The 27,520-nt window shown below is 44.7% G+C and overlaps 1 protein-coding gene across 7 annotated transcripts in view; it reads left to right on the top strand.

Annotated features, from left to right (window-relative positions):
- The first annotated feature begins 9,743 nt into the window (after positions 1–9,743).
- Positions 9,744–27,520, top strand: part of NCAPG2 (non-SMC condensin II complex subunit G2) — a 71,831-nt gene continuing 54,054 nt past the window's right edge. For 2 of the 7 annotated variants that reach the window (XR_008527364.1, XM_054560098.2), the window contains exons 1-7: positions 9,767–9,873; positions 12,327–12,443; positions 20,827–21,015; positions 21,372–21,486; positions 23,635–23,789; positions 24,404–24,538; positions 26,912–27,006. Coding sequence is in view for 6 of the 7 variants with exons in the window: in XM_054560098.2 (XP_054416073.1) it covers positions 12,366–12,443; positions 20,827–21,015; positions 21,372–21,486; positions 23,635–23,789; positions 24,404–24,538; positions 26,912–27,006 (767 nt within the window). In the remaining variant the exon portion in view is untranslated. Of the gene's footprint in view, positions 9,874–10,565; positions 10,619–11,920; positions 12,022–12,326; positions 12,444–20,826; positions 21,016–21,371; positions 21,487–23,634; positions 23,790–24,403; positions 24,539–26,911; positions 27,007–27,520 lie in introns of all 7 variants that reach the window. The other 5 variants (XM_063726247.1, XM_024250087.3, XM_024250086.3 and 2 more) reach the window with 5 other exon arrangements.

Below are 27,520 nucleotides of genomic sequence, written 5' to 3'. Positions count from 1 at the left end.
CCATTGTAACTTACATAGGTATGGATTTATCTTAATTAATTCTTTTCATTGCTTAGTGTATACTATCAATCTTTTTTTTTTGAGATGGAGTCTCACTCTGTCACCAGGCTGGAGTGCAGTGGCATGATCTCACTGCAACCTCTGTCTCCTGGGTTCAAGCGATTCCCCTGCCTCAGCCTCCCAAGTAGCTGGGACTACAGGCGTGCGCCACCACGCCTAATTTTTTTTTTGTATTTTAGTAGAGACAGGGTTTCACCATGTTGACCAGGATGGTCTCGATCTCCTGATCTTGTGATCTGCCTGCCTTGGCTTCCCAAAGTGCTGGGATTACAGGCATGAGCCACTGCACCTGGCCTTTTTTTTTTTTTTTAATTGAGACCGAGTTTCGCTCTTGTTGCCCAGGCTGGAGTGCAATGGTGCGATCTCAGCTCACTGCAACCGCTGCCTCCCAGGTTCAAGCGATTCTCCTGCCTCAGCCTCCCAAGTAGCTGGGATTACAGGCACATGCCATCAAACTCGGCTCATTTTTTTAATCTTTAGTAGAGATGCGGTTTCACCGTGTTGGCCAGGCTGGTCTTGAACTCCTGGCCTCAAATGATCCACTAGCCTTGGTCTCCCAAAGTGCCGAGATTACAGGCATGAGCCACCATGCCTGGGCCCCTTCAGGCATTTTAAAGATTGACATTCTAGTCCATTGGCCTGGGTAGTCTTGGGCATGCAGTGGCTGTGAAGACCCCTGCCTGCTGTGAGGTGGAGGCAGCAGCCAGAGCTCACTCCTCAGTGCGGCATCCGAGGAAGGACTTTCCTGGCTGGGAGTCATGCCTGTCACCCGTGGCCGCCTGGCTGGGTTCCTCCCACCAGCACCTACCTGGGCCAATGTGTCCTTCCATTGCCCCCAGGGATTTCTCAGAGACACGTCACACTCGTTCATAAAATACTTCAGAGAGGGCCAGGCGCAGTGGCTCACGCCTGTAATCCCAGCACTTTGGGAGGCCGAGGCGGGTGGATCATGAGGTCAGGAGATCGAGACCATCCTGGCTAACATGGTGAAATCCCGTCTCTACTAAAAATACAACAACAACAAAAATTAGCCGGGTGTGGTGGCGGGTGCCTGTAGTCCCAGCTACTCGGGAGGCTGAGGTAGGAGAATGGCGAGAACCCGGGAGGCGGAGCTTGCAGTGAGCCGAGATCGTGCCACTGCACTCCAGCCTGGGCGACAGAGCAAGACTCCATCTCAAAAAAAAAAAAAAAAAAACTTCAGAGAGATTCCACCACCCATTGAATAAACCCCAACTTCCTGGTGTGAACCCCGGTGGCAGTTTCTGTTTCCAGCTTGTTTCACCCCTTGCCAGTCTATGCTGGCAATGCCCGTGTTTGCCTGGCACTCACTCACATGCCGCCCTCTGCCTGGCAGGCGCCTCTCCCTTCCAGCTTCAAGCCCCCGGCAGCATTCAAACCTACACTCTGGCTACACAATGGAATCACTCTGTCCAGCCCACCACCAGAGATTCTGACTTAATTGGTCTGGGGTAGGGCTAGGTTTTTTGGTTTTAAGAACTCAGTGATTTTAAGTTGTGTTCAGGGTTGACAGTGACTGTTCTCGAGTCTGTTTAGATACCACGACCCTTAGGAAGGCTTTATAACATCTTTCTGCCCTGTGGCACCACCCAAGACTCTGGCTCACACTGTCCCTGAGGCCAGACCCATGGATATGGGCTTGACTGCACCCGGTGCCACCAGCACTGCGTCCCCTTCCTTTCAGCTCACCAGATCCGAATCCCCACCTTGGCTCCTCTCTATTCATACTCATGCTGGTAAATTTTTATTTATTTATTTTTAATAAATTAATTTTTTTTTGAGATAGTCTCGCTCTGTCGCCCAGGCTGGAGTGTGATGGCGTGATCTCGGCTCACTGCAACCTCTGCCTCCCAGGTTCAAGTGATTCTCCTGCCTCAGCCTCCCGAGTAGCTGGGATTACAGGTGCCCACCACCACACCCAGCTAATTTTTGTATTTTAGTACAGAGTTTTGCCATGTTGGCCAGGCTGGTCTCAAACTCCTGACCTCAGGTGATCCACCCACAGGACTGCGCCACCATGACCGGTCATGAAAATTTTTATTTTTTTTTTGAGAGGGAGTCTCGCACTGTCGCACAGGCTGGAGTTGCAGTGGTGCGATCTTGGCTCACTGCAAGTTCTGCCCCCAGGGTTCATGCCATTCTCCTGCCTCAGCCTCCTGAGTAGCTGGGACTACAGGATCCTATCACCACGCCCACGCCCGGCTAATTTTTTTGTATTTTTAGTAGAGACGGGGTTTCACCATGTTAGCCAGGATGGTCTCGATCTCCTGACCTTGTGATCCGCCCGCCTCAGCCTCCCAAAGTGCTGGGATTACAGGCGTGAGCCACCGCACCCGGCCGTGAATTTTTAATAACAGCTTTATTGAGATATAGTTTTATACCATAAAATTTACCCTTTTAAACATACAACTTGTGGTCTTAGTAAACCCACAAGGTTGTGCAACCATCACCACTATCTAATTTTAGATAATTTTCGTCACCCCAAAACCACAGCCATTAGTAATCACTCCCCATCCCCTCTCCTCAGTCTCTGGCAACACCTAATCTGCTTCCTGCCTCTGGATTTTAGAGTCATGTGGACATTCCATATAAATGGAGTCGTACAATCCGTGACCTCCGTGTCTGGCTTCTCTCACCGAGCATGATGTTTCAAGGGCCATCTGCACTGTAGGGGTGTCAGAGCCTCATTCCTTCTACAGCTGAGTCATATTCTATTGTGGGAAAAGACCACAGTGTGTTTCTCCATTTGTCTGTTGATGGACACTTGGGTTGTGTCCACTTTCTCAGTCATGCTGTGAGCTTTAAGAGGACAGTGATTGTCCCACGTTGACGCCTGGCTTGGGCAGGTGCTGAGGAGCCCCTCATCGCGCAGTCTGATTCTCAGCTGTTTCAGGTTCAGCCTGGGGCAGGAACCTCAGCTTTATTGATTTTATACTTGAGTCATTCACGTTTCCTCTTTTTACATGTTTTCTGAGTTTCTTCTAACCTGTGCATTAGGATCACTTGGGGAGGTTAAAAAATATGAATGCAGGCCGGGCACGGTGGCTCACGCCTGTAATCTGAGCACTTTGGGAGGCTGAGGCGGGAGGATCACGAGGTCATGAGATCAAGACCATCCTGGCTAACACAGTGAAAACCCGTGTCTACTAAAAATACAAAAAAATTAGCCGGGTGTGGTGGCGGGCGCCTGTAGTCCCAGCTACTCAGGAGGCTGAGGTGGGAGAATGGCGTGAACCTGGGAGGTGGAGCTTGCAGTGAGCCGAGATTGCACCATTGCACTCCAGCCTGGGCGACAGTGTGAGACTCTGTCTCAAAAAAAAAAAAAAAAAAATGCCCAGGGAATCCCCGGTTGAATTGATTGATTTGATTGAGTTGGCCGGGAGGAAGCCTACCCTTTAGTATTTTTAAAGCAGCTCAGGTAGTTTTCATGGGCAGCCATTGTTGAAAACGTTTGCCCTCGATGGTTTATCTTGTTCTCCTTTGAGTAACCACTAAGGAGATACCCCTGAGCTCACGCCCCGTGCCTGAGCTCCGCATCCCTGGACCTATGACACGACGTCCCCGAGGACCCCAGGGGGATGGGGGGGGGCTGCTCACTTTCCTCTTCACTTTTGCCCCTGCAGTCTTCCCTAGGTCACCGCTGCAGGTTGTGTATGAAAATTCCTTTATCGAAAGGCCGGGGATCATGTTAAAGAGGAATTACAGCCTAAGAGGGGGAAGAAAACCACTTGCACTGAACAGGAGCTCCCCAGGAGTCCAGAGGGCCGTGGTCCACAGGGCCCTGCAGAGCCCGGCTCGCCCCACCATTCCCCTCCCCTCACTGTCGGGGACACCAGGTGGGTGGTATCTGTCTCAGCACCCCCAGTTGTCACCCTCCACCCCTTCCCAAGCTCTCCCTAAGTGTGGCTGTGCCTCCTGGGTTAGCAGGAGGTGCTGCAGGGCTGCTGGCCCAGCACCCAGGCAGGGGCAATGTGGGTTCCCAGCCGCCGAGCACTTTCGAGTCTTCTGTAGTTACTGTACTTTTGGGATCAAACATCCACATCCACATCTCCCAGGTTCAAACGTTTAGAGACAATGCAATACAAAACCCACAAAGAGGAAAAAAATGTTTCTGCAACAGCTTCTGATATGGTTGGCTGTGTCCACACCCAAAATCTCATCTAGAATTGTCATCCCGGTAATGCCCAGAATCTGCACGTGTCAAGGGAGCCACTAGGTGGAGGTAAATGCATCATGGGGGTGGTTTCTTCCGTGCTGTTCTCGTGATAGTGAGTGAGTTCTCACGAGATCTGAGACTAGGTGGAGGTAAATGAATCATGGGGGTGGTTTCTTCCGTGCTGGTCTCGTGATAGTGAGTGAGTTCTGACGAGATCTGAGACTGGGTGGAGGTAAATGAATCATGGGGGTGGTTTCTTCCATGCTGATCTCGTGATAGTGAGTGAGTTCTCACGAGATCTGAGACTGGGTGGAGGTAAATGAATCATGGGGGGTGGTTTCTTCCGTGCTGTGCTCGTGATAGTGAGTGAGTTCTCATGAGATCTGAGACTAGATGGAGGTAAATGAATCATGGGGGTGGTTTCCCCCTTGCTATTCTCGTGATAGTGAGTGAGTTCTCACGAGATCTGATGGTTTTATAAGGGGCTCTTTCCCTTTTGCTCCTTGCACTTCTCTTTCCTACTACCTTGTGAAGGGGGTTGTGTTTGCTTCCCCTTCCTCCATGATTGTAAGTTTCCCGAGGCTTCCCCAGCCATGCAGAACTGTGAGTCAATTAAACTTCTTTCCTTTATAAATAACCCAGCCTCGGATATTTCTTTTTTCTTTTTCTTTCTTTTTTTTTTCTGAGATGGAGTCTTGCTCTGTCACCCAGGCTGTAGTGCAGTGGCGTGATCTCGGCTCACTGCAACCTCCGCCTCCTGGGTTCAAGCGATTCTCCTGCCTCAGCCTCCCGAGTAGCTGGGATTACAGGCGCGTGCCACCATGCCTGGGTAATTTTTGTATTTTTAGTAGAGACGGGGTTTCACCATGTTGGTCAGGCTGGTCTCAAACTCCAGACCTCAGGTGATCTGCCCACCTCGGCCTCTCAAAGTACTGGGATTACAGGTGTGAGTCACTGCACCTGGCCTCAGGTATTCCTTCATAGCAGTGTGAGAGCAGACTAATACAGCTTCCTATGTGCCCGAGAGACTCCTCCCCTTCTTGGAGCACTGGCTCACTCTGCTGGGCCAGGCCCTGTGTGGCCCTGGAGACCCCTCCTCCTGGCCCCCGGCTGGTGTGACAGAGCCCTCACAGCACTGAGGGGTTTTGCCCAGAGTGGCTTTGAAATGGTTATTTTAACTAGGACTCCATGAAGTTCCTAGCTAATGACTTCTTGTTGGTTTAGCTTATTTTCCATGTTACAATTATTATAATTATAAATCTTGTATTTTCTTATATAGGCAGGGGAGGGGTTTCTGAGAAGCTGATAACAATGGTTTCCTTTGGAGCAGAGGGCTATGTGTCCAGGGGGTCGCAGAAGACTCTTCTGTATACCTCTTCTTGCCATGTGAGTTCGAACCATGTGATTGTGTTACTTGTGCAATTCAAAATAAACTAAACATAAAAATCCCCGCAAACCCTATGCTTGGCTCACTATGAAAGATATTATATTTTTGGCCGCCCGCGGTGGCTCACGCCTGTAATCCCAGCACTTTGGGAGGGTGAGGTGGGCGGATCTGGAGGTCAGGAGATCGAGACCATCCTGGCTAACACGGTGAAACTCCGTCTCTACTAAACAAAATACAAAATAATAATAATAATAATAATTAGCTGGGCGTGGTGGCGGGCACTTGTAGCCTCATTTACTCGGGAGGCTGAGGCAGGAGAATGGCGTGAAAACGGGAGGCACAGCTTGCAGTGAGCCGAGATAGCGCCACTGCACTCCAGCCTGGGCAACAGAGCGAGACTCTGTCTCAAAAAAAAAAAAAAGATATTATATTTTTATCAAAGATATTTTAGTCAAGTTTTATACCCTTTGAAACTTCGTTTTATATTGTCTTGCCATGTGGTCCACCTTTAATTCTATAAACCTTTTCTCATTAACCACATTGTAAGGTTTTAAGAACACAGATGATCTCATGCCTCATTCATTCATTTATTCAGAAAATATTTTCTTCAAGCATCTAAAATGTGCCAGGCCTTATGCCATGGATATAGGACTAAGGATGACACAGTGCTTGACATGGAGGAGCTAATGAGGCCTGTGGTAGGGGGCTAAGAGATTGCATTACAGTGAGGGTTATGGGGTTCAGGAAATAAACCCCTATAGAAGGCAAAGCTTGAGCTGAGTTCTGGAGGAGTGTGGTTTATTTGCGGGGAAGGGCACATTCCCAGTGAGTGGTGATGGCAGCGGGAGGCAGACAGGTTCCTGGGTGGGAAGGGGCAGGTCCCTGGTGAAACCCCACTTTCAAGCCAGGGACAGCCTGAAGCTCCTGGGCCAGGATGCCAGTTCCCTGTGAAGTCCGAGATCCAGAGAGAGAACTTACTTAATGCCTTTCAGCTAATCAAGTGATGCTTTTTCCAAGCCTGCCCATGGGCCAATCAGCACACACTTCCTCCTGTCTATGGACCAATCAACATGTACTTCCTCCATTCTGAGCCCATACCTGCCTGTGGATAGGAGCTACCCACTTCGAGTCTCCTCTCTGCTGAGAACTGTTTGGTCAGCTGTTCTCTACCTTGTTCACCCTCCAGTTGTCTGCCTAACCTAATTCTTCCTGGACATGCAACAAGAACTTGGAACCTGCTGAATGGTGAGAGCAAAAGGAGCTGTAATACTTTCCTGGCCAGCTTGCCAAGTTGCAGGTGGGAGCCAAAGTGGCTGTAACAGGTTCCTGGCCAGCTCGCTGAGCTGCGGGTGGTGACATGCTCCCAGACTGAGGGAGTGAAGAGTGGTGACCCTTCTAGAGGCCCAGGCCTTGGGATTCCCGAAGCCAGAGCTATAATGCTATAGCCCTCCCACCCTCTGCTGGTGCCCAATGGCCACCCCATGCAGCGGGAAGCAGCGGTGGGGCCGGGACGGCCAAGGAGCCATGGACCGGTGTGGGGCGGCAGGACCAAAAGACCTGTAACACAAATCAACTGAAACATGCCGCCCCGGAAACACGACCCCCCGCTCGCCACGCCGTGGGTGATGAGAAGGACAGAAGAGCTGTGGCCCTTCTGGGAGCCCAGACCTCGGGGCTCCCCGAGCCAGGGCTGTGACACACTATAACCCCCCTTTGGGGCTCTGTGGCTCCTGGCATCTCTGAGCTTTCGGGTGCCACCACGTTCCTCTTGTCCAGATGCTGGTGCCCGCAGTGGAAGCCACTTGTGGTACCTCTGGTCCAACCACAGCCTCGCATGGAGCCGGCAGCTGTGCAGGCACCTGGAGCTGCCTGTTCCATCACAGCAGCTGCATGGCTGGGTGTGTGCAGTGGTTGGACCCCATGCTCGCTTGCTCACATACCCCTTGCTGCTCTGCACCTGGCTCACCCTTGGCAGGCATGGGATCTGGGTTGGTAGTGCAAGCCGAGAGCAACCTGCTGGGCTGAGTGGGCTCGAGCAAAACTCTAGCAGAGGCGCTGCTGGCCACAGAGGTTTCTAGCTGGTGAAGCGACACCCAAAGGACCCTATGACATTAGTGGCTGCATGGGCAGGTGCATTGGAGGCGCTCCTGCTGCCCTGCTCCCACGCGCCTCTGAGCACTGCACTACATAGACATTTAGGCCTCATAATAACCCCCTAGAGGAGGCTGAGCTCTGCATTATAGACATTTAGGCCTCATAACAACCCCCTAGAGGAGGCTGAGCTCTGCATTATAGACATTTAGGCCTCATAACAACCCCCTAGAGGAGGCTCAGTACTGAAGTAGGTCCCATTTGATAGATGAGGAAAACTGAGGCTCAGTCGTCCATGGCTTGTCGAAGGTCACCAGCTAGTGAGCACAGAACCAGGTTAGCCCAGGTGGTACAGCTTCAGAGCTCACATGCGTAACTTGTTACATTATTCCTGTTCAGGAAGCAGAACCACTAGGAACAGATGGCTGATTGGAGGAGGGACCAGCATAAGGAAAGGGGCAGGATTCAGGGGTGGGAGGGGAAATCAATTTCCGTTTTGGATGAATGTCAGCACTAGTGTGGGAGTAGACAGTGAGCTGTTGAAAATTCTGGAGTTCAGAAATAACCGTGTCTTGCAAATCCAGATGTAGAGGTCACTGCTTGAAGGTGGCAGTTTGCACCTTGGATATGAAGGAAATTGCTAAGAAGAAAGCAGTGAGAAGAAGGTGGGGGCACCAAAATTCAAGAAACGGCAGGGAAGGATCTGTCTGTGTTTGGAGGGAGGAGGAGGTCAGAGGTGGCTGGAGCCCCAGGATGAAATAGGCAATGTTAGATATCGGCCACCTGTTGACAAGGGTCCCGGACTCAGCGTGCTCTGAGTGGGTCTTCTCCCTCCCCTCTGCAGCCTGCCTTGCTTCACTGTTGCAAGCTTCCTAGTAAACCAGTCTTCTCCCTGCTATAATTTTATATTGCTTGTTGAAACGATATTCCAACAAGTAATATAAATATTTTTGATATACTAGGCTAAATAAAACATTTAAAAATTAATGTCACCTATTTATCTTAATTTTTCTAATGTGGTCACTAGAAATTTACAATTGCACTTGTGGCTCCCATGATGTTCCTATTGGGTGGTGCTGTGCTCCCACAGTGCAACGACTTCAGTCTCGCCAAGACCTCTCGTTTGAGTTCAGCCAGGAAAACAGATACCATTCTAGACATCTCAAGCATGAAAGAACATAGCTCCAGGGAAGGCCAAGTCTTCACGAAGGGATGCAGAGCTCGGTGGTAAAGAGCACCGTTTTCTAAGAATTTGCTTTCAACAAAAACTGGGAACGCCCAATCAAGTTATTCGCTGACACAAATTAAAAGAGATTGATAGATCAGTATGTGATTTTGGCATTTAAGTCCAAAGAACTGAATGACATTGCTACTTCTCCTTCACACGGGTGCCTCCGAGGGTCCCGGCTAAGGCCTCTCCCTCTCCACCCTATGGGCAGCTGACCTGCCGGGGGCCGCAACTGCTGGAGGAGCAACTGCAGGGGAAGCACCTGTTAGGGGCCGCACCTGGCCGGGGGGGGGGGGGGGCTCCTGCGGGGGAAGCACCTGCCCAGGGCGCACCTACAATGTGCAGGCTGCGGACTACCCGGACAGGTGCGCCCTCGGCAGGGAGGGCGGTCACGGGGGCCGGCCAGGTCGGGGTGGGGTAGTCCCGGGGATCCAGACACGGCCCTGTGGCCTCTCCCCGCCCCAAACCTTTCCTTCCTTTCCCCGTCTTTCTCTTCCTCTCCTTCCTCCTTCCCACAACACCGCCCGCTCGCAGCGCCCCGCCCTCTGCTGGGCCGCGCACTCCCTCCGCGGAGGCCCCAGGACGCGCACGAGCGCGCAGTGGACATCGGCGCGCGCACCGTGCATGGGTTCCCCAGCTGTGACGCCGCGCGTGCGCGTTCCGTGGTGCCCGGCAGGGCACTGGGCTTAGCGGCCCGAGGCCGCGCCCTAAGAGGCGGGGCATAGACAGGAGGAAGACTGGCGGGCATGTGGGCGGGGTATGATCTGGAGGCGGGGCGGAGCGGGCGTGTGGGCGGGGCCCGAGGCTCGCGGTGTCCCAGCTCTCGCGAGAGCGGCGACTGATGACGACCGGGAGGGCGGGGCCCGTCTGGGGCGCCGGCGGGTGCGTTTGAATCTGGTCCGAGCGCGGGAAACGGCGGGTCCCCGAGCCCAGGTAAGAGTTGCGGTGCGGAGCCGGGATTGGGTTCAGAGCAGGGGCTGGGAGGTAGCAGGGATCGGGCGGGAAGCCCCTCCTCGGCTGGTCGGGGTCCCGGCCTCCACTCCCCTAAAGAGGCGGCCGACCTGCGCGCGGGCAGTGCTGCCTCTGACGGGACCGGACGGAACCGGCGACCCCGGGCCATCCCCGCTACCCAGGTCAGCGACGCCCGTCCTTCCTGTCCGTGTCGGAGGAAAATCCCAGACCCGGGCGCGGGCACTGCCCTCAGAGAGAGTCCCCTCAGCCCCGGGCGCGGGCACTGCCCTCAGAGAGCGACCCCCCAACCCTGAGAATGGGCACTTTCCTCAGAGAGTGTCCCCTCAGTCCTGGGTGTCGGTACTGCCCTCAGAGAGCGTCCCCTCAGTCCTGAGCATGGGCACTGCCCTCAGAGAGTGTCCCCTCAGTCCTGGGTGTCGGTACTGCCCTCAGAGAGAGTCCCCCTGAGTCCTGGGTGTAGGCACTGCCCTCAGAGAGTATCTCCCCAGCCGTGGACGTGGGCATTGTCCTCAGAGACATCAGTCTCCTGAACTCTTGTTGCTGGTTTGGTGCCTCTTGTTGTGTCCATGAAGGTTTTTGGGGACGGAGTGGGAAGTCACAGGTGGTGAGAAGGTAACAGGGATTTCTTCTTTTTAATGCTCATCTTGATTCAGTACCAGACCTCCCGTGCGAAGAGTAACCTGCTCTTCGGACTGATAACTGGATGGTGAGATGACTCCTTACTTTGAAAGTAGCATTCTGGCTGCAGGGCTGAGTCTTATGCACATATGGTACAACCAACATGGAATATTGCCACTTTGGGAGATAGATTGAAAAATTAGCCATTAAAAAATTACAGTCACTAATATAACAGGGAAAATGGGAAATATAGGAATAAGTTTGGTAGTCTAGAAGAAGTATATTACTGTAGGTTGGACTAAAATGCCAAAGAGGTACAGTTGGAAATAGAGCAAACAAGAAAAGTGACCAGAACTATGAAAACGTGGAGAGTGTTCACAGACTTGCCGGGCGAAGACGTATGATTCCATGTGTTTGCTGCACCTTATTGGATTATTTTTCTAAAATCATGAATTTGTCCTAGCCACTATTCATTATACTTGTTACTGGCCACTCTCCCTTCCCTCCCCATTTTCTTTGTCAGTAAAAAGTGTGCCAGTCATGCTTGATTTAAAGAGGGAGACACGTTGTCGTTAGGCAATTTCATCATTGCATGAACATCACAGAGTGGACTTTCCTACACCTAGAGGGTGTAGCCTACACACATAGGCTGTATGGTGTAGCCTACTGCTCCTAGAATGTTACTGTACTGAATACTGTAGGCAACTGTAACACAATGATAAGTATTTGCATCGCTAACCACATCTAAGTATAGAAAAGGCACAGTAAAAATATGGCATTATAATCTTATGGGAACACGGTCATACATGTGGTCTGTTGTTGACTGAAATGTTATGTGGTCCATGACCATAGTTCATAGTTCAGTCATTTGAGTTGAGGAATGAGATGACCAGACTTCACTGTTAACTTATTTGGGGAGTCATTAAACTTAGGTTATTTTCTGCTTTGTTCAATTTAGACATTAAAATCTAGTATTATATGTTTAAGATGACTCTTTATCCCCATAATTATTGGCAGTAATTTTCCATATTGCTCTATTTATAATGGTGCAGGTGGTTTTCATTTATTTTTAAAGTGAGGGGGCTCCTACTGCAAATATGTTCCATCATTTGCTATTACCTCATCTTTAGGTTGATGTTTTTTTAGTAGGGCACCAGTAGCACCAGGTATTGTGAATGTGAAATAGAATTTCCTGGAAAAACACAGGCAGGATGGAGGGTATATAAAGTCCCCTGAGCTCTCATTATCCCAAAGGGGTGGGAGGAGGGTGCTGTGGTTGGGCATGCCTAATGCGTAGTCTAACAAGATCCCAGGTGACCCCCGGGGCCACTGTTTTCCATCTCACTTTGAATAACAAGATGACACTAACAGTGGGATTTTTTTGATGGAGGAGTGGCCTTTAGAAAGGGAGCGTCTTCCGAATCTGCAGCTGGGATCAGATTGTTCTTTTGTTGAATCAACTCAGATCTGCCGAGCCAGCATCTTGCTAAGGTACTAAAAAGGGAGAGATGGTGGTGAGCTTCCTAAGGCTATTTGGATTTCTCCCTCCTTAGTTGGTAATTTTATTAACAATTGTTGATGAAATATCATTAATATCATGTTATTAACATCCCCAGTAAAGGAAATAAGTAAATTGTTTTTCAGATATTATAACGTGTTTTATGTCAGAATATTTTTAGAAACTGCCATACATGGTTCAGGAATTTTCTTGCAGTTCTTGGATGTTAATATCAAATTAAATCTTATAGGAAAAGATATATTTGCAAGTGTTTCAGTATGATTGTGTTTTCCACTAGGGTTACAAAATAAATGCCTTTTGAACAGTGCCATCTGTCATGGAAAAACGTGAGACATTTGTACAAGCCGTGTCTAAGGAGCTGGTTGGAGAGTTTTTGCAATTTGTTCAACTTGATGTAAGTTTCATGTTTTAGTTTTGTTGTGATTTTTGACTGTGAATATGAAATATGTTCTAAAATCATTATGTCCCCAAATGAAACATAGTTATCTCAGTGAATCCTTAGCGACCAATGTTTATTTGAAAGAAGAAAACAAAACCCTTTATACTCAAATCTACCTGCTGGTGGGCTAAGCTAAGATGTAAAAGATAAATAGAAGTTAACCAGTCAAAGAGGGATGTTGGGGGAAAGGGCCCATCTAACCAAGAAGGTCACTGAAGACTAGAGAAGGTTTGTTGTGTTTGAACTTGAAGTTCAGCAGGAAAGCAGAAGATGAGGCTGGGGGCTAGGCTATGCAGGTCTTTACCATTTTAAGGAATTCAGACTTTATCTTGAGAATGGTGGGTGCTTGAAGCAGGGAGCGAGCTGTAGGCAAGGGAGGAAGAGAACAAAAGAGAAGGAGAGAGAACTAGTAGACAAAACAGAGGTAAGGAGAAAAATATGGTTTTTGCCTTTTGGAAATATTCCTCCGACTGCAAGTGAGAAATATGTCAAAGGGACATATTTAAGGCTAACCTCTTAGGTCGTGCTTTTCATAATGATGGTTGAATTAGGAACTGGGAATGGGAAGCTGCTTGGTAGTGAAGTGATGGCACTATTGGACTGATTGGATATGGGTATGGTGGGGAAGGGCCCAGGCATCTGACTGTGTAGTACCATTCAGCAAGCTCATGAACGTGGGAAGAGGGCAGATTCAAGGGAGAAGGTGGCTCCATTTTGGAGGTGCCAGATGACTGGTGGTGGGATGTGCACCAGCGAATGGCCAGTAGTCAGACATGCACGTCTGGATACTGGGGGAAAGAGCTGGGCTAGAGACAGGTTGGGCATGGAAGCCTGAGTCGTGGGAATGCCTGCAGTTATCTCTGTAGTGTTTCAGAGAAAAGGGCCTAGGACACATCTCTGAGGAAGCCAGCATTGGAGGCACTGACTCTGAAATACGAAAGTATCTTTGGGGCAGGAGACCCTTGGCACACTTGTCTCACTTGTTCTTATTATGTGGTGAAAATCAAATTAGTGACAACAAAGAATTAGGGAGGAATCTAATAATGAATTTGTTACCAGCAACATTTAAGAAATCGGTTTTCTTTATAAGAGAAATGAGCTTATAACATGTTTTGGTATTATAAAATGATATCCTGTAAACTTAAAAATAATCACAAACTCATAGGCATCTCATCATCATAGAAGTGTTTATAAGAGCAAATTAGTTAGATTATATATAAATGTCTGCTTTAGCAGTAGCAGTGTATATGGATTCTATTAGAAATGCAGTACATACATATTTTAAAGTCTAAAAGATTGTTGTCGCAAAGTGCATACCATAATGTTAACAAATCACAGCAAACTAAATTGAAAATCAAAGGTAAAAGTAGCAACTCAGAATCACACTGGTGGCCACAATGACAGGTGCCCTTCTGGGGTGCATTGTTTCCAGCCACCCGTTGTGTGCCAACCAGCCTTTGCAGTGTTGCTGGGCAGCCAGCCGGCATCTCAGGAGAATACTGAATTAGTCCTTATACTAATGAGGCATTAACTCTAGTTTATCAATAATAAGCTTTATTAACACTTAACAGTTCAGCTTAGTACCTAGTCACCGTGTAGCTCTTAAATGTAAAAATGAAAATTTGTAGGATTGTGCGTCATGTGGTTTCATCAAGTTGAATGACGTAAATGCCATTTTATATAATAATGATGGTTTCCCATAGTTCAATTTGATAAGAACTTAAATCAGTTTGAGGCTTATCAGGTAGATCTTTCCAAGTACAATTAGTTCTTCTATAATCCCACACGTGCATTACCAACAGTCACTGCACTCTGTAGAATTGGTTAAAATAAATAAATAAATAAATAACCCAGAGAGATTATGGGGAAAATGGAGTTAGAGGGACAACACTAAAAAATTTTGCCAGTGACACATTAAAAACAGGAACCTAATAAAACAGTAGCATAATTTTATATGTTACATCACTAAGAAATGCATAAATACTATAGTAAGCATGGCACTTTACCTTGAAAAATATTTACGCTTTATAGTTGGAAGTGGGTGCCTGTGCTCCCAAGGTACACCTGCCCCTCTGTGTAAGAGGAAGAAAATTAGGTAGAACAGAGGAGAAAAAGGCAAGCTAGGCAGAGGGGAATAGGGAGCATTGGAGAGCACGGTGGGCCTGGGGAGGGTGCAGTGAAGTGGAGGTGGGGCTTTTGGGTCATAGCAGGTGAGGGGCACAATGTGTGGCCCAGGTGCGAATGGACTGAGCTGCTGGGTGTCTGAGATGTGTTTCATGGGATCCTGGTGGCTCCAGTCAGTGGGTGCAGTTTTCTGCATTCACCTGGTATTTCTTGCCTGTGAAATCCCACATAAGCAAATGAGAAATTTGCCTTTGGTCAAATTGTTCCCTGATATATTGACAATGTTGGAACAAATTTTTATTTTCAAGCAAGTGTTCTAGAGTGGAGCTGATTATACTGTATGCTTCTGTCCTTCTTGGAGCATCAATGATGGGGAGGAGGACACAACACTGAGGAGAATTCCATCATTTAACAAACATGTCCTAAGTGCCTTCTGTGTGCCAGACACTGCACTGAGAGTTGGGGTTATAGTGCACACAAAGCAAAGTTTCTGCACAAATGGGGGTTTATGTTCTAGTGGTAGAGGAAGAAAAACAAGACACATATATAAATAATAAAGCAGGTGGAGGCTGGGCACAGTGACTCACCTCTGTAATTCCAGAGCTTTGGGAGGCTGAGGCAGGAGGATCGTTTGAGGCCAGGATAACACCGGCCTGGGCAACACAGTGAGACCGCGTCTCTACAGTAATGTTAAAAAATTGGCCTAGTGTAGTGGCTTGTGCCTGTGGTCCCAACTACTTGGGAGGCTAAGGCAGTAGAATTACTTGAGCCCAGGAGTTTGAGGCTACAGTGAGCTGTGATTGTGCAACTGCACTCCAGCCTGGGTGACAAAGTGAGACCCTGTCTCAAAAAAAAAACCAAAAAACTACTACTACTGATAAAGCAAGTGGAAGTGGAAGTTGGGAACGATGGAGTGGCTAAAGAAAGCCTCAGAGGAGATGATATTTGAACAGAGTTGGTACAGTCACATGACTCTTGATGAGGATAGGTTCTGAGAAATGCATCATTAGGTAATTTCATTGTTGTGTGAACATCCTAAAGTGTGCTTACATTCACCCAGATGGAGCAGCTCAGTACACATCTGGGCTAGATGGTACAGTCTACCATCCTAGGCTACAAACGTGTATGGCATGTTACTGTACTGAATACTGTAGGCACAGTGTTGTAACACAATGGTGTGTATCTAAACATTGAAAAGGTACAGTAAAAATACAGTATAAAACAAAAAATGGTACATCTGAATAGGGCACTTACTGTAGCTGGAGCTTACACAACTGTAAGTTGTTCTGGGTGAATAACTGAGTAATGAGTAAATGTGAAGGCCTAATACGTCATTGTACACTACTGTAAATTATAAACACATTACACTTGGGCTACAGTAAATTTATAAAAACATTTTTCTTCAATAATAAATTAGCTTACTGTAACTGTTTTACTTCATAAACTTTAAAAAAATTTTAAACTTTTAAAATCCTTTATAATAACACTTAGCTTAAAACACAAACTTATTTTGCTTTACAAAAAATCTTTCTTTATTTTATTTTAACTTTTATATTCAGGGGTACATGTGCAGGTTTGTTACGTAGGTCAACTTGTGTCATGGGGGTTTATTGTACAGATTATTTCATCACCGAGGTATTAAGCCTAGTTATTAGTTATTTTTAGTTATTTAGTTATATTAGTTATTTTTCCCGATCCTGTCCCTCCTCCCACCCTCTACCCTCCAATAGGCCAGTGTGTGTTGTTCCCCCTGTGTCCATGTGTTTTCATAATTTAGCTCCTGCTTACAAGTGAGAACATGCTGTATTTGATTTTCTGTTCCTGTGTTAGTTTGCTATGGATAATGGCCTCCAGCTCCATCTATGTCCCTGCAAAGGACTTGATCTCATTCTTTTTTTTATGGCTGCATAGTATTCCATGGTGTATATGTACCACATTTTCTTTATACAGTCTATCGTTGATGGGCATTTAGGTTTATTCCATGTCTTTGCTAAAAATACTTTCTTTATAACCCTATTTGATAGCTTTTTTCTATTTTTACTTTTTTTTTTTTTTTTTTGAGTTGGAGTCTTGCTCTGTTGCCCAGGCTGGAATGCAGTGGCGTCGTCTTGGCTCACTGCAACCTCCGCCTCCCGGGTTCCAGTGATTCTCCTGTCTCAGCCTCCTGGGTAGCTGGGATTACAGGCACACGCCACCACACCAGCTAATTTTTGTATTTTTAGTAGAGACAGGGTTTTGCCATGGTTTAGTAGAGACAGGGTTTAGTAGAGACAGGGTTTTGCCATGTTGGCCAGGCTGGTCTCAAACTCCTGATCTCTGGTGATCCACCCGCCTTGGCCTCCCAAAGTGCTGGGATTACAGGTGTGAGCCACGGCGCCCAGCCATCTATTTTTACTTTTTAAACTTTTTTGTTAAAAACTAAGACACAAATACACCATGAGCCTGGGCCTGTACCAAGTCAGGATCATCAGTATCACTGTCTTCCACCTTAACATCTTGTCCCAGTGGAAGGTCTTCAAGGGCAATAACAGACATGCAGCTGTCATCTCATCTTCTATGATAACATTGCCTTCTGGAATTTCTCTTGAAGCACCTGCCTAAGGCTAGTTTACAGTTAACTTAAAAAAATGTAGAAGGAATATACTCTAAAACAATGATAAAAAGTAGGTCTGTTTACACCAACATTACCACAAATGTGATTAATCTGTTACACTATGATGTTTTGACAGCCATGACATCACTAGGTGATAGGAATTTTTCAGCCACATTATAATCTTATGGGACCACTCTCATATATGTGGTTTGTCATTGACTGAAATATCACTATGCATTGCATGACTATATTTGATCTGAGATCCAAATGGGCCATGTAGAGATTTGGGAAAAGAAGATTCTAGAAAAAAGAATGGGAAAGGCCGAGACCCTGAGGCAGGGCGCATTTGGGAAGCTAAGGGTGTGGACTTACTGAGGAGGAGGATGGTGGCAGGGTTAGGGTGGAGAAGTAATTTCTTTCCTGTTGAAATAACTGCTAAGTTAAAAGAAAAGTTGCAAGAGGAATTCAAAGGAATCCTGAATACCCTACGTCCAGGTTTACCAGTTGTTACCACTTTCCACATTTTCTTCATCATTCTTTGTATTTACATTTTTTTGAATCACTTGAGTCAGTTGCAGGCATTGTGCCTCTTTATCTCTAAACATTTCAGTTCGTATTTTTCTAAAATAAAGATATTCTGTTACATAACCACATTAAAATCCTCAAAATCAGGAAATTTAACATTGTAGATAATCCTGTTAAATAACCCTCTGCAGCCTATGTCCTCTCCTCTTGAATCTGGATGGGGCTTGTGCCTGCTTTGACGGACAGAATATTGAGGAAGTGGCCTTCAGAAAGTTTGGCAGCTTCTACTTCCTCTTGGAGCCCGTGGTTGTCATGTAAGAAGTGCAGGATCACCCTCTGCTGGAGAGAGAGACCACACACAAAGGCTGGAGGATGAGACTGCAGAGGGAGACCTCATTAGTGGGCACCAAAGTGCCAGATATCCAACACCCAGCTGCCACCTTAAGCACAGGCATGTGTCCCCAAGAATGAGCATCTGATTCATGAGATACAGTAAAATTGTTGCTTTATGCTACCAAGTTTTTTGTTATGCAACAAGACTTCCCCTGCTTCATACACATCATGCCAGTCACAAGAGAATACCTCCCTCTGGGCATATAGACTACAAAAAGGCACCTTGCTGGGGCACAGGTGGCCAGGGCATTCACACAGGGAGGAGAGGCCCTGCAGGATGTCCACCCCACTGGCCCCTCATCCTGGTACGTTCTGTACAGCACAGGGCTGCACAGCTTCTGCATCCTGGGGCTGGAGGAGGTTGTGGAGGGATGCCCACAGGCAGCTCGCTAGTCTGCATGTGTTCTTTCTAACTGCTGGGCTTTTGTGTTGCCCTGCCTTTGCCCAGTGTCCTATGGCCCTAGAGGCCTGGGCCGTCACTGCTAATGTCGTGGCAATGCCAGGCAATGACCACCCCAAGGCCATGCTGGGGAGAGGTAGAACATTTTGATATTTGAACAGCTTTTGTCCCTCATCCTTTCCTTGCCCTTCCAGCCAGCTCTTCAGTGCCCTAGGCAACAGCCACTCATTTCTCACATCCCCAGCTCCAAACAGCCTTCAGTGAAGCTGCGTGTGTGTCTCATTTTGTTGCTATAGTTTGTTACTGGAACCTCTCTCACTCTCATTTTTTCAGGGTTGATTTTTCAGGAAGGAGTTAGCAGCCCATCCTAGTTTGTCACATAGGTGGATGGGCAGCTATTTCTTTTCCTTCAGGCTATATCCTTCAGCATACACCTCTAATAGATTTTAGCAATCTGTAGGTTGTTATTCTTGCCCCTAGACTGTGAACTTACTCAGGGCAGGGTGGGACCTGATTCATTTCTGTGCCCTAACCATCAGTCAACTAGTATTTCCTGATGTAAGCATCATGAATCAGCCTAGTCATTTCTCTGGTCACCTTCAGTCACCAGAGTTTGCCCTGAATAGAACCTCTTAATCTTTGAACACAGTAGCTGTGGTCCATTACCCAGACTAGTGACCCCAGCACCAAAACTGTCCATTAATGTACTGGAAAATTACCATTAATGGACTTAAACGGGCCATTAACTTATTTTTTCTGCATAATTGAGGCATAAAGAATTATTCAATTGTTTATGATTGAATGTCTTGTCTATAGGTAGATCAAGATGCTGTCTAAGGTCAAACATTTGAGAGCTGGTCTGTGTTTGCATGTGATTGACGGGCAAAGGCCTAAGGAAAATGGAGAGGAGAAATGAAGGGGAGGAGGGTGAAGGAAACGAGGAAAGAGAGGAGATAAAAGTGAACAAGCGGAGGTGGAAAAAGCTAGATGAAAAATGAAGGAGTGCTAAGAAGAGGGAAAAACAAACGCCAGGGCAGGAGAGGAGCTAGGAGAGCAGGAAGAGAAGATAGGGAGGGATGGAGGGCTTGTGAGGTATCTTTACTCTAGTTTCTTCATCTTACTGTGTTTTTTATGACCCTGACAGTTTTGAAGAGTGCAAGTGGCTCTTTTGTGGTATAGCCTTCAATTTGCATCTGTTGAGGATCTGATTAAATTTTAGTGTGCATTTTGGCAGGAACTGCTTAGCAGTGTTAGGTCCTCGGCGCTGTCAAGACAGGAAGTGCATGGCGTGGTCTGTCCGTCCCTGTGTGGGTAGGTGTCCGCCAGGTCTCTTCTGGGAGCCTGCCTCTGTGGGAAAGTGGTGACACTGTAATGTCCTGCTGCTCACCAGGCTTCCACCCACTTGTTTTAGCATCTTCTGATAATTCCTGCCAGAGTCCATAATTATTGTGATGGCTATAAAATAGTGATTTTCTAAGCCTGTATTGCATCTATATTTATTCACTGACATTCTAGAGCATGCAGGTGCTATTAATTAATGATTTGATATTTATTATCAGTATGCTGTCATTGATTTTTTTCTTTTTAGAGACAGGCTCTTGCTATGTTGCCCAGGCTGGAGTGTAATGGTACAATCACAGCTCACTGCAGCCCTCTCTCCCAGAGTGGTTGACTTGGCCTCGTTGATGCTTATTTTATTCAATTGGTTATAATTAATCACTGTCACTGTTTTGGTGCTCACATTGTCCCAAATTTGGCTACAGGGAGTCCCTTTAACTGGATTCTATGCCCTTTTGATGAGGGCCGCTATTTGCTTCATCAAAGAGTAGGTGAGATCATCTCAGATAAGAGGAAATGGGTTTAGAGGGTTGTTGGAGGAGATCTGAAATCATCTTGTTGGCTGGTGGGAGAGAATGATATTGAGGAATGAGTAGAAGGTGGTGTTGAGGGCCCACGTGGGGCTGGAGTCTGTGGCCACAGTATTATTATTGCCATTGTTATTGAACTTTAGCCTACTTTTGTAACCTAATTCTAGGTATGGAGATGGGGGACATTTGGGTCTCTTTTAGGGAGGGTTTTGCTAAGTGGGTGGAATTTTAAAAACTCTGAAGATTAGGATACTAGGAAAGAATAGGTGGAGAATCCCCGTGCTTCTTCCCTTTTAGGAATGGATTTTGAATACTGCAACCAAACTCTTGAACTTGTAATGAAGTTAACACTTAACTTTTCTTTTGATGACATTATGAAAAGGATATGATTAATTTTTTGTATTTGAAATGTGACACTTGCTATTTATGTTACAGAAAGAGGCCTCTGATCCTTTCAGCCTAAATGAATTACTAGATGAATTATCAAGGAAACAGAAAGAAGAATTATGGCAAAGGCTGAAGAATTTATTGACAGATGTGTTGTTAGAAAGCCCAGTGGATGGGTGGCAGGTAGTGGAAGCCCAGGGCGAAGACAATATGGAAACAGAACATGGCTCAAAAATGGTAGTATTTGTTTTTCAAAAATAAGAAACATTTTTCTCTCTTTTTTTTTTTTTAAAATAACTGCTCATTGTGTATCGTTGAATTTTACATTAAGACAAATTTTGAAGTTAGAAGTCAAGAATTTTAGAAGTTTAGTCTGTTGTAGTTTTATTCACTTTTCAACCCTACTGTTATTAATCTAATACTAAATATTGCTGTTCTTTTAGGATGATTTACTTTTATTCAACTTTAATTCTTTTTAGAGTAAGCTAGAATTGTGGCTTGATTTTTAGAAAATTTGTAACTGAAATTTCTGCTAAAAACTGATTTTAAGTTGATGATTTTAATTCACTCAGGCTTTGATTTTTCATTTATAGAGAAAAAGCATAGAAATAATTTATGCAATTACATCTGTGATTCTTGCTTCTGTATCTGTAATAAATGAAAGTGAGAACTACGAAGCCCTACTGGAATGTGTTATTATATTAAATGGTGAGTTGATTTTGTTATAAATGGCATATTTAGAAGTGGGCGTTGAAATACTTGTTTTTGTTTCTGTTTTTATTTATTTATTCATTTATTTATTTATTTTTTTGAGATGGGGTTTCGCTCTTATTGCCTAGGCAGGAGTGCAATGGCGCGATCTCAGCTCTCCACAACCTCCACCTCCCAGGTTCAAGCGATTCTCTTGCCTCAGCCTCCCTAGTAGCTGGGATTACAGGCATTCGCCACCACGCCTGGCTAATTTTGTATTTTTAGTAGAGACATGGTTTCTCCATGTTGGTTAGGCTAGTCTCGAACTCCCGACCTCAGGTGATCCACCCGCCTCGGCCTCCCAAAGTGCTGGGATTACAGGCGTGAGCCACTGCGGCTGGCCTGAAATGATACTTTGTAAAAGGAAACTAGTTGTTTTCAGGAGCATTGTTGAATTCAGTAGCAGAAGTGGTATAAAGGTATAGCTTTGCAGTCAAGTTCTTTTTCTTCAGTTAGAATAGGAGCATACTTACATAAGAGCTGTCCTGAATATTTAGTTTATTTATTTTATATTTATCATTTTTTTTAGAGACAGAATCTCGCTCTGTTGCCTATGCTGGAGTGCAGTGACATGATCCCAGCTCACTGTAGTCTTGACCTCCAGGCCTCTAGCTATCCTCTCACCTCAGCCTCCTTAGTAGCTGGGACCATGACCCATGCTTTTTGTTTTGTTTTGTTTTGTTTTTTTGGTAGAGACAGGATCTAACTGTGTTGCCGAGGCTGGTCTCAAACTCCTGGGCTCAAGTGATCCTCCCACTCGCCCTGGCAAAGTGCTGGGATTACAGGCATGAGCCATTGTGTCTGGCCTAATTAGTTTAATTTAAGCTCCATTCAGATGTTATAGATGGTGAGATGGGCAGTACTCAGCAACTAACTGCTATTTACACGTTTTTCAGGGAAGTCTGACTTACTGGACCACTGATCAAGAACTTGTTTAGAAGAAAATACCTGATTATGTGATTACCATTGCTAGATAGTGTCAACCTAACTAAGAATTTGTGACATTGAATTTTTTCTTTAAGTATGTTGTGAACATGATCTGAGGAGTAATTGTTGACTCCTAGGGGAGTTTTACTGTATTGAAATTTAAATGATGATACTTTTCAAGTTTTAACAAAACTGTAAAACTAGTTATTAATTTAATCTAAGTTAATGAAAATATTTGATTATGAAATATATAAAATTTTAGTTACAAAAGATGTAAAAATATCTTAATGATTTTTAAGAAAACTTTTCACATACCCTCATCCCTCACTGTGCAAGTGTAATTAGTTTCATGTGACAAAATATCTCAAGCTTCTTATTCTTAGCATCACTTGGATTTATGTATGTTTTATAGTACATTGTTTTATTTTGAATTCTTGAGTTGAAATACAGTGTCTTATTAAAAAGTCACCCCTAATCATAATGAAAATAGCTTCCAAATGCTTTGTGAATTTTACTATCAGTTTATTTGTACGGTCTGCAAATTACTAGTGAAATGATTAGTGCTAACACTGTAGTTGCTATCAACTTCCCAGTTAATTCAGGAATGTTATATTAGTGTAATGACATTCAGATACCTACAGATTATAATTATGAGCATTAGTATTATTAATCTAATTATTGAGCTTTTCTGTTAATAAAAGCACTGCAGTTTTTGTATTCATTATGGTAATTGCTTTGACTGTTTTTCACCTCTGAGCCAAAATTTGAGGCTGGCGCATTGAGGGATAGTAGTGGATTATTGATTGGTCGGTAGACCTGTCTTGGCTCTGATGTTAACAGAGATACCATTGGTGTTGTTACACTGAGGTTTGGTTAGCCTCAGCATCTGCCTTTCTAAAATTGGTGATATGATTTCTCTGAGACTTCCAGTTCCAAAAATCTCTTTTCTGTTACGTCTGTTGAGGGTCTTTTTATAACAATTGTCAAACAGTTTTTTAATTAACATTATTTGCATTTTATAATTAATGTATGTAAATCTTTGGCAAGTTAAACATAAACTAATATTATTTGCTTAGCAAAGCTTTAAATAATATATAAAGTCATAATACTCTAAACTGTTGACTCTAAAGTAATAAGAATTTGCCTTACTAATTGGAAAATTACTGTGCTGTATTTTAGGTATTTTATATGCATTACCTGAGTCTGAACGAAAACTACAGAGTTCTATTCAGGATTTGTGTGTTACCTGGTGGGAGAAAGGCCTGCCTGCCAAGGAAGACACAGGAAAGACAGCCTTTGTCATGTTACTAAGGAGGAGTCTGGAGACTAAGACAGTATGCTCACTTTTTATTTTTTTAAAGACAGGGTCTCTCTCTATTGCCCAGACGGAGTGCAGTGGCATGATCATAGCTCACTGCAGCCTCAAACTCCTGGGCTCGAGCAATCCTCCTGCCTCAGCCTCTCAAGTAGCTGGGACTTCAGGAGTACACCACCTAGCTAGGACTTTATTTTTAAATGTCTTCCTAACATTCTAAACCTGTGCTATTCAATGTAGTAGCCACTTGCCACAGAAAGCTGTTTAAATTTAAAGTTAAAAATAATGAAAAATTCAGTTCCTCAGTTGCATTAGTCACATTTTAGTAGCTCTACAGTGAAATGTGGCTGATGTCTACTGCACTGGACAGTTCAGATGTATAAAATCTTCATCATCGAGGAAGTTCTTGAACCCGCTGGATTTTTAATTATTTTCCTTATGTTTTAAAAAAATGTTCTGTAGAGCTACAGGTGGCATTTGCAAATTTAAAAATCTGTTTTTATTTGTCATTATTTTTTAATCTTTGATGAATCAACTAGAATTACCATTATTTATGATATAAAATATACTTGATTTGAAATATGACTTTACTCTTCATTAAAAAAGGTATAACATTTTTTGTGTCATTCCTAGGGTGCAGACATATGTCGGCTTTGGCGTATCCATCAAGCTTTATATTGCTTTGATTATGATTTGGAGGAAAGTGGAGAAATTAAAGATATGTTACTTGAGTGCTTCATAAATATTAATTATATCAAGAAAGAAGAGGTAAATAGGTATTTGTTTTTTGATCTGTTTGTGAGCTGCTTCTTAATAGATGTTTCTCCTGTGTTCACATGGTTCCTGTCTGCACCATGCTCGGTGTTGCCATGAAGGTCAGCTTAGCTACCAGGAGCTATTTACTGCATGGCAGTACTAGAGAAAACATTTTACAAGTCCGTGCTTATTTCATCATTAAATTGGATGGTAACAGGTGGCTGTGTGAATCCTAGGGGAACTGTAATTACATTTTAAATTAAGAATGATTAAAAATAATGTTGAGAAAGCACTTCTCTATGAATGAGATCTGGCCTTCTGCCCTAATTCCATTTTAATTGCCATGTACTCAAAACTGTCATCCCATAATATCCTCCATTTCTTTTTTCTACCCATCCTGTAAATCCAGAGAGGCTTCTGGCCTGTTGCTGCACTGCTCGTCCTGGGGTCAACTCCCATACGAGGCTACTGAGCACCTGAAATGGGACCCATCTGAACTGAGATTAGCCATAAGTATAAAATACACATGGATTTGAAGATTTAGTGGGAAAGAAATGAATATAAAATAGCTCATTAGTAATTTTTGTTATATACTTAATATAATAGACAATATTTTATTGTCTGTTATATTAAATATTGCTTTACATAAAATATATTATTAAAATTAATTTTCTTTACTTTTGTTAACGTAGCTACTAGAGAATTAAGAATTACAGAGAGGCTCGCATAGTTCTTCTGTGTTAGGGCCCTTCTGCAGTTGTTTACTGAGCGTCGACTACATGCTCAGGCAGGGTCAGTGGAGACTAGAACAAGCCTTTGCTTTTGGATGCTCATGGCTCAGCAGGCACATCTCTGAGGCAGAAGGGGAAGTCATCCCTCCTCCCTGAAGGAGGTGGAAAAGGGCTTCAGAGGAGGAGGAGGACCAGCTCTGAGGTACAGAATAAGTTTCCTCCAGGTGTCACAGCTGCTTGGCGGCAGAGACAGAACTGGACCCCGGCGAGCCGTCTGCAATCCGCTAGACAAAGGGCCATGTGATTAGGTCTGAGACCTTTGGCTCCCAGGGTCTTTGTTCACTTTATAGGTGGTGCCCTTGGTCAGGCCTTTCAGCCTCAGAGTTTTCTTCTGTAAAATAGGAGCAACAGTTACTCTTTCACAGGATTGTTGTGAGGAACAGATGAGGTAATATGTATCAAACCGCAGCCCAGGCGCTGGTGGATAAGAACCCCTGGGGAGGGCTGCCCTGTGCCATCCTTGCTGTGTCAGCACCATCGTTATCACAAAAGATGTTGGACACAGCCTGTGCCCCATGCATGTCTCCAGGATTGTCCTGAAATGGTAGAGTGAAGAAATTAATGATGGATTCAAACAATAAACTATTTTATGTTGACTTATACATAAGGAGTTGATGAATCGTACTTGTTAACTTATATATGTGTGCAGATATATAACAGGCATAAATGTATGTATGTGTTACAACCCCTACCCTTTTTAAAAAATTGATGTCTCCTTTGAATTTAAGATACCTAAATGTAGTTTCCTAATCAATCATTAATTTGGTCAGGTCAGTTTCCAGTCATTCTGGGTAAACCATAAACATCTTGTACTGTACTGGCAGATTACTTCCAGTGAATATTACTGGTTTTTTTTTTTTAACTTGCCTATTGTAAGCATGGTTACCCTGCATTTGAATCAAAATGTATTGCATTTCTGTAGGATTCCAGTTCTGTGCAGTGGTGTGCTGATAAGAGATAAAGGTGCTATTCACTGAGAGAATTCTAGATAGATGTATTTTATGCACTCTATAGAGTATGAATATTGTATTCATTCTTTTTAGGTTCAGATATATAATCTAGTAGCATGCATATAAATTATCATCACATGATGTATTTATGACTTGAAGACTGTATTTGGAAATTCTAGCTTGACAAACACTTAGCCTTTTAACTATATGAGTCCTCAGTTTTCTCATTTATAAATGAGAAGGTGAAATGAACTGGGATATTCAACTCCATTCCCACCCACCTATGCTAGACTTAAAGCTTTCTTTCATTTGAGACTATGGAACTATCCATGACAGAGCCAGAATGAGATGTTTATGGACCAATGGTTACCGTCTGTGGTCTCCGTCTCTACACCTGTGGTCCTTGAGGACAGAGGCGCTCAGTGTAGTGGCTGCTTGGCCCTGGGGGAGGCGGCTTGTGTGGCTCCTAGCTGTGCAGGCCCCGCAGACAGCTTAACTCGTGTGTGTGCTCTCAGTTATAATTACATGTGCCTCCTTTTTAGCGATAGCAATGTTTGGCCTACTAGACGTTTAAAGAATTGTTTGTTATTTGGAACTTTTTATTTGGTTGCAATTTAAACATTATATCCTTTTTTTATTTATAGGGAAGAAGATTTCTTAGTTGTCTCTTCAACTGGAATATAAACTTTATCAAAATGATCCATGGGACCATTAAAAACCAGTTACAGGGATTACAAAAGTAAGTGTTAAAAGTACTTAAGATTTTGTGCTGTCTTAATCTGGTTTTGAAAGATTCCATTTGGTCTGACTTCTTAAAGTTATAGTAATGGATTAGAAGCTTTAGAAATATGTTATTTATTATGTAACATTGTATCACTGGGTAGCTTTTTCCTTTTATAGGAAATCATTCTTTTCCAGTATTGACCACTGAAATTAAGGTTTTAATTTGTGGTAGTTCTTTAAATAGTTAAAATAGTTTCCAGTTGAACCTTAGCCTCGCTCATAATAAAGCCATGTCCATGGTACTTTGAATGTAATGTGTGCTTTTTGGTTGAACGTGGCCTGGCCAGTGTGGCTTCTCGGAAGAGCCTGTGGAATCTGCAGGAGCAGCAGGGAATGTTGCAGTCATGACTCTGCCACTCCCTACATGATGGAGATGTCAAGTGTATGCTTGTTGTTTGCCAGGCACAAGGCAGAGTACTTCATTTGCTCCAGCGCTGAGTACTTAGTCTACATTTTAAAATTTAATCCTC

The sequence above is a fragment of the Pongo abelii genome, chromosome 6, assembly GCF_028885655.2.
Source record: "Pongo abelii isolate AG06213 chromosome 6, NHGRI_mPonAbe1-v2.0_pri, whole genome shotgun sequence".
Lineage (NCBI taxonomy): Eukaryota > Metazoa > Chordata > Mammalia > Primates > Hominidae > Pongo > Pongo abelii.
The sequence above is the reverse complement of the archived record's forward strand: the minus strand, read 5'-3'. Positions and strand labels throughout refer to the sequence as shown.